This window comes from Schistosoma mansoni, chromosome 3, assembly GCF_000237925.1.
Source record: "Schistosoma mansoni strain Puerto Rico chromosome 3, complete genome".
NCBI lineage: Eukaryota > Metazoa > Platyhelminthes > Trematoda > Strigeidida > Schistosomatidae > Schistosoma > Schistosoma mansoni.
This window is the reverse complement of record NC_031497.1, coordinates 18,763,428-18,771,412: the sequence shown is the minus strand read 5'-3', so window position 1 is coordinate 18,771,412 and position 7,985 is coordinate 18,763,428. Positions and strand designations below refer to the sequence as shown.

The 7,985-nt window shown below is 31.8% G+C and overlaps 1 protein-coding gene across 1 annotated transcript; it reads right to left on the bottom strand.

Annotated features, from left to right (window-relative positions):
* Positions 1–4,694: 4,694 nt before the first annotated feature.
* Positions 4,695–6,570, bottom strand: Smp_138270 (putative diaminopimelate epimerase DafE; the record flags this gene model as incomplete). Its single annotated transcript, XM_018799511.1, has 2 exons — positions 6,148–6,570; positions 4,695–4,772 (listed from the first exon to the last, which is right to left on the bottom strand). The coding sequence occupies exons 1-2, from the start codon at positions 6,517–6,519 to the stop codon at positions 4,695–4,697; spliced, it is 450 nt and encodes a 149-aa protein (XP_018651292.1). The 5' UTR covers positions 6,520–6,570.
* Between the last annotated feature and the right edge of the window lie 1,415 nt (positions 6,571–7,985).

Sequence of the window (7,985 nt, the reverse complement as noted above, 5' to 3'; positions counted from 1 at the left end):
AAAAAGTTTTACAGTATGTTTTCTCGAAATATATCCATTAAGGCGAAAGGTGATTAAAGAAATGTTGTGTAGCCGTTACGAACCAGTAATTCTAGCCACTTCTCAAAAAAATTCAATATAGCTTAAAGTATACGTCAAGTATCCGTGCTGTTTTTTACGGGGTAATAAAATCATTGGTTACCATTACCTATATATTCTATTTGTTGGCTAGTCAAGACAATACACGTAACTCCCAGTAACATTTATGAATGTTCATATTTATATCGTTTTCCTTGCTTCTCACTGTGACCTATTTGATTCCTTTGTGTTACGTTACGTGAAGTAATTAGTTTGAGAATGTTACATACTCTGAGGTTGATGAAGATGGAGTACAGCAATAGCTTGACTATACCACGATACCAAGTCTCCCTTTTTCCTTCTCAACTGACCCAAAACAAACGATAGTTTATTCGTAAAGCCTTGGTTGTCTTTCTAAATAACATCAGCGTTTACATAGGATCTCCGAAAGTTATTCTCTTAAATTACAAATATCCATGGAGGCGATCAATTCATTCTACCCATCACTTTATATACGAAAACAACTTCGAAAATTATTCGTTTAACAATCTCTTGATTCTATCCAATTGGAATATTGATTTTAATCATATCGCTACTTTTCTACATAAATGCATAGGTATCTCGTTGTAACATTTTGGTGATATCCTTTAGTTACATTTATTTCACGACAATAATGATTATATCCTCATGCCTTAACTGTTAAAGTTGCATCTACTAGAATACTTGTGAATTAGCCGACCTAGTTTTATTGGGACAGTAATAATCATACTAGTATAATGTCTGGTGACAAAATGTTTATTTGATAATAATTTCTTTCTTCACACTAAAGTACTCCACAGAAAGTCCACAAATAATTTGACTGATGCTAGTGAATGCTGTCAACAATTGAAGTAAAGTTTGTTCGTCATAGAGTTATAAGTTCTTTGGTTCGACTCTAACCTGCAAACTCTTCAAGAGTCGTGAAAGTGATAACTATCCGTTTTTCTCCCAATCTTCAGTTTTAAAACATTCTTTTCATAATGACGATTAGCTTTCTAAGTTGTGAAACTTAAGTCATATTTCATGATAAAAATTCTGTATTTTTCGTAATTATTAATTTGAGAAATGTTTAGAGAAATAACTGATGTTTTCGTGATCAATTTTACCACACTTTAGTATCTAAAACACTTACTTCCATTCATCCCTGTTTTACCTTGTTCATTTCCTTATGCTTGTGATTTGAAAAGATACATATTTTCATAAGCTCCCACGATGTTGATGATTGATTGGGTAATTAGACTAATCTGTGTACAAAGCTCAAGAGTTAATTTAAATGATTGTAAACTAGAATAATTATTACGAACTGCATATCATTATTGTTAGTGGGATATAGATTGGATTAAGCATGTTTTATGCATGATGGTGTTGCTGCGCGCTGATTGGTTAATTTTAAACCGATCAGCCCGGGCATATTATTGCAGAAAAATCTATAAGCTTCTTATGCATATACTATAAATATATGAACGATATTTAAACTATTGATTGCTGATTGCGGATTGCTGTTCACCTACCATTATTATTTTGAATACAATTTCATTCCTGTTCAACGTGTTCTGATTTTGGGGTCTTGTCGAGTGTCATCGTATAAGAATACTAAGCAATAGGAATAGCTGGGTCGTTTATTTACCAAAAAATCACAATTATAACAATTATGGTTTTCACTAATTATTCGAATGCCTACAAAACGTATTGATGGCTCTCGTTATCCCATATAGGTGCGATTATACAGTTTTGGAGAATGAAATCATCAGGAAAAGAATTTTTATTGGAGGCTATAAATTAATTTCAAAACCAATATTTCTAGATCCGTAAATACAACAGGGCATTTTTAAATCCTAATATTTTGTATCTTGGTGATTACTCAACATTTTTTGTCGATGGTCGACATAAAAACTCACATTCGATTTAATAAATGAAAATAAACTATGTTCAAGTTGACACCAACTCATACAGTTTAGTATTAAATGATGGTGAAAAGGTTTTGTCACTTCCTAATGAAAGGTATATCCTGTCATAAGGGGGTAGATTTTAGGTAGGTTGAAACTTTCGGTGCTATTTTTTGGATTATTATCATTATTAATATGTTTATTGTGTAATTAGTAAATAACGGTATGTTTATATTTCTAAATTACCCTTATTATAAGCCTTCAGTGGACCTGTTGGCTGTTGTTGTACGTCATACTATCCTCTAACTATGTACGGTTTGCTCCGCATTTATGGTGTAACTGTCCTTAAAGTGTGATTCCTTATTTGGTGTGCTGTGTGGTCAGGAAATTCCGGTAAATAATTATGTGAGTTTTGATTCATAATTGAACTGAGTAAAACACAGGACTAATCTTCCATCTATCTCCGTCCTATTGGCAACTGGATTAGCAAGGGTTTGGGGACAAATAAGTGTTAAGGTCTTGATTGAGGTTCACTGTGTAACTTCCACAAATAGGTCACCGGTCTAACTGGTAACGCAGTTCATGATGTCGATTAGAATCTCTAGCCATGGCAAGTTAGCGTTCTGAAGATATAACAATTTCTGGATCACTGGAAGTAGAAGAAAAGTGTAGAAATCAAAGGTATCAGACTGTGACATCATCACACACAAAACAACAGTGTAGCATAATTATATACACATACGATGAGCTATATGAGAACTAAATTGGGTGGATAGAATATCTTTTTCCTCACCGCTCTGCGTTTATTACTTACAAATCGTCATGTTATTTGGTTCCAGTCGATTTTGAATAAGATTTCTCTTAGATATTCAGTCAATTCATCATAATAATACTTTTGTTGAACATATATCATTATTTGTCTTAGTATTTGACATTGTAGACTTTCTTCTAACCACTATCAAATGATAATCCCTCTAATCGCATAATGTATAATTTTATGTATGTCTTAAAATGTCAATGTCCAAATTATTATGAATCAACTGTAGTGTCGATTGATTTGTTAAGCCCATATACCGTATTATAACTTCAGGACAAGCCAATTTACCTATCCATCTTGAGTCATGTTTTCACCTTGTTAATTATTCACTTATTAACCCTGACTATGAGCGTATGTTTGTGTACACTTATCCTATTCATCAGATGTCTGTAACTTATTCTTGTCTGATTATAAGTACTGATTAAAGTGAGTTGGCTTACTCGCCATCTTCGATGTGCGTCATTTATTAGTAAAACTGTAGTAGTAACTTCTCTTTGCCTTCTGATTTTACGCACCTTTATGATCGGTATTATAACGGTTATCAAGGTGAACGATTAACAAAGCATAGCACTCCAAAACGTATTCAATTCATTATATGTTTAACAAAAATTAAGAGTTATTGTTTATTCAAAACAGAAAAAATAAATAATTGAAATGAATGATTTGGAAAATATTTAAAAGCAAAGTAGACATTCCAAAATCATGTCAATATAATATTAAAAATGGATAGGTAGTCAATCAGTCATGATTCAATTTATATCTGATTAAAGTAGTATATATTATTAAGTAACAAATAACCCCTTTTTTCTGAATACATTCCATTAAAATAATTATTATTGATGTTATTCTATTCAGTGAAATAATACGTGGTTGTCTATTTAGAATAATGGACAATTATTTGATATTCAAAATGGATGAATATGTTAATTTTTGTTTTCTGATTCATTCATCCTCTTCCTTTGTTTATTTGTAAGTCAATATAATCCAACATGTGAACAAAATGGAAACAAAGTTTTTTTAAACAATTAATAATAATAATAATATAATGAAGTTGAGATCATGAGTCAATTGAAGCTAGACCACCATCGAAAACCTGGAAGCACTGCACGGCCGTTTTGTCCTATTATGGGACTCCCCGTCAGTGCGCATCCACGATCCCGCCTCGCGCCAGAGCACTTAACCGATAGACCACTGAGCCGGCCGGCATCCAACGGTGTTAATGTCTAACTTCACTGCTGAGGGGCCCCACAATAGGACGAAACGGCCGTCCAGTGCTTCCAGGTTTTCGATGGTGGTCTATCTTCAATTGCCTCATGATCTCAACTCTATAAAATTACTAAAGTCTCCACCAAACCCCTTCTAATAATATAATACTTTTATACGTTATGATCTGTGTGCATACATACGTATTAATCAAATATTGTTACGTAATCAATAAGAATGCATTCTGTAGATAGTAAAGTAACTACGCAAATTCAGTTAAATTTTTAAAAATAAAAAACAGCAATAACTTAAAATGTTAATAACTTTCCGGATTAGTTATCAGAGTATAAATTTTGTAATGAATATCTATCAAGTCTCAATAAGTCAAACTCTGTTGACCATAAAGTTGTTTAGTAATTTGCTCTATAACATAACTAACTCGGCTATTGTTGTACTTGTTCACGTCATGGAGATCAATCGAAAAAAATGATGAGAAAAGTCTTTTTTATTGATAAGCATAGCTAATAGATTTGTTTATTTAGAAGAACACAGTAGTGTGATCACTTTATCGGTTACTTAATAGATATCTCTGGATGTTGTATTATGGAATTATTATGGTCTACGGCAATTTAATAGTTGTCTTGATGCAACCGAAATCCGGTCATCTTCCATGTATCATTCACAAAGGGAAATTAATCAGTCTTACTACTCACTTGTGCATATACCCTAAAAATGTAACATATTGTTTTCGTATTGTGGACACCTACTGGCTAATATTTTCACATTCAAATTTTCATTCCTTGTTGAAATGTATCACACAAATTTTAGCCAAACTAAAGTATAAAAATGATAACTCTTCTAATCATCTGAGTGTAATTAATTGGTTTAAAACAGAAAAGAACAACATTAAAAGGTATACATTGTACCAGGTAGACAGATCAAATCATTTCTGTCTGGGATAATCACATAGGGAGGAAATGAAAAATTATTAAATAACCAGATTTATTGATATGTCAGTTAAAATGTCATTCTAATCTTCAAAATGTTTTAGTCTCAATATTGATACCATACAAAACAATAATGATGTCTATTTGATGCTGGATACTTTTTTTAAAAAAAGGTAGGTGTTTTTTTTTCTCATAATAAAGCATTAACAATCACCTGCTTAGTTATTTTCTAATATCCAGGTTTGTTAATTAGTAGTTGTGAACAATCCTTACTCAATCATCTCTTAACAGTGTTTCCAACTAATAAAAAGTTTTCACATTGTAGTAACCGGCCAGTCTCGATAAGAACACGATTGGAATAACAGAAACAATTATTATTATTGTAACCAATTGTACCAGAGATTGTTTTACTGTATTTGTTTAACTGTATCAGTTTCACTTCTTGTTCCGTTATCCGCCTTGTTTGGTTCGAGCTTGCTCACGCACTGCTTATTCGCTTGTACTCTTTGGCACGTCTCGGTATTATTTCGATACCACGAGATCGCCAATAAATATACTTGATCTGGACTAGTAAAGCCTTCTGATTTACGGGCTATCAAGGGAACCAAGTCGTTTTTGGACGCGTAATCGAATAGTAGTGGTGATCATGGTCCGTCCACGACTCGACATCCACTACAACATAATAAATTCATTCTAGCAATCTATGTTTAGCCTATCTTTGTGTTGAATAAGCACGGACCATTCAACAGAAGTGGATTTTTGGCTATTTATTCACTCAAGCTACTGATAAAATATCACATCACCAAATAATCTGGAATATTTTCCGATTTAAATAAAAACAGTCTCCGGAGATATGGCGCTGAGTTTCAAAGACAAAAGTTATAAATAAACCTGACAATGAATGAAAATCGGTTCCTTCTTCATTGATCTAGAATGAGCGAGTACTTTAGGTCATCTAAACTGTTGAGCAATTAATGATACTGAAGTGATGGAAGTTTTTTGCTAAATAATCCTGATCATTTTAGTTTTTAGATCACATTAACCTTCTCTATACAAGAAAAATAAACCTGTTCAGTGTATTTATTTTATAGTATCAATGTATTGGAACATAGAGCAAACCTTTAAAGGAAAACTTACTCTTCTATTAAACTGATTAATTTGATTAATAACTCATTGTTGTAATCCAAATGAAACTTACCTCAGTTATTGGTGATGGTAAACAACCCCATGATATAATATTTTGTTTTGATGATCTAACTTCATTATCATTTAACAATGATTCTCGATATAGAGTTCTGTAATTATTATTGCTATTCATAACATCAGAATCAACTTCATGAGTACTATAATTACTATTGTTATTGTTGTTTTTATCATTATTATTAATGGGAGAGGTGTTTGACCATGAATTTTTTTGAACAATTATTGGTATACGACTAATTTCAGTATTATTGTCATAAGAACAACGATTATCACTTAATGAGTTCACGTTATTTTTAATTAAGCAAAACATGCTACTTGGCGACTTTTCAGTAGCATAATCCACATTACGTAAATATGATGATTTCATAATGGGTAGTAACGTTTCGTTTTTATCAATAAGTATGCTACTACTGGGATTATTATTTTTTATTGAATAAACTGTCGAAAAAGTTGGTGCTTTAAGATCATAGGGATAGTTTTCATTATACTGATGTGATTGTTGATTTAAATAATACGGAAACTGACAAATGGAATAGGTCGATGCTGATGAAGTTGAATTGAATAACAGGTTGTTTGTCACTGTAGACTTTTCTTTATTACCATTATTATTGTTATTCGTTTTATCGCTTTTATTATCATCACAATTGTTGTTTTTTATATCAGTATTGTTAGTGTCATCAACGTTTGTTATTTGATTACTTACAGGGTTTAAAGTAGTCGTATCATTAGAGTTTTCGTGATTATGTGAATCTATGAATTCATTTGAATTTGTTGTTGTTAGTGAGGTTGATGATTGTGAAGACCATGATGAGGATATCTTACACAATTCTCCATTTGTATCTTTGTGTGGTAAAGATTCTTTAGTCTGTAATTCATTCGTTTTATTTGTCGCCATTGTCTTCATGTATGTTTCTGATGTTGGCGTTTGAAGGGATGATGGTGGCGGTAGCTGTAGTGTTAGTGATGATGAGTTTGGTGATGATTTTCTGTTCAAACAATGATTAGAATGGTTTGAACCGATTGTTTCGTCAGATGATTTCTAAATTTTGTTTTATTTCCAGTTTGATGATGCAGATGAAAATGAAATTTAATTTAATAATAGAATAAACAAAGTACAATTAAATGCTCAAACTGAGAAAAACTAATCATTCAATCCAACTAAAACTAATCAAATAACAAAAATAATCCATCGTGCCATTGAAAAAGAACTGAGAAAACTCAGTGAAGAAACTTTTTTCGATAATATCATTTACTAAAGCTGTACAATTGTATTTATAGCTAGTTTACAAATAAAATAGTCCATTCAGAGATAGGACGAAGATTACATCATATATGTCAAAACAAATTACTTAATAATCTAGAATTGAAGAGAGATAATGGGCTGAGATCAAATATGAATAGGATAATTGTCCACTTGACGAGTATGAGAAGGTTTAAGAATAAATTAAACAGGTGAATATGATACTCTTGTGGAGTAGATTACATAGACCACACAAAGCAAGCGCTTTTCAAGTGCATCTTCGAAAATTATCTTGCATTACTATTGAAATATGATTAAAAATACCACTTCAGATTTCCGTGAAAAATTCAAATATCTTGTTTAACGAGCAGTGAAAATGCTTTTGTATAATGCTTAAGACTTTTAGGATTGCGGCGAAAAACTATATTTTACCATCGAGTAAAAATAATCATTTTAGAGAGAGCAAGAACAAAGATTGGTCCAGAATAATATGAATTCATTTTATTTCGTTAGGTCCTCATCGGCTGTTTACAACCGATAATAATTTAAAATCAACGTTATTACAGATATTGACATACTTATACATATGAGGG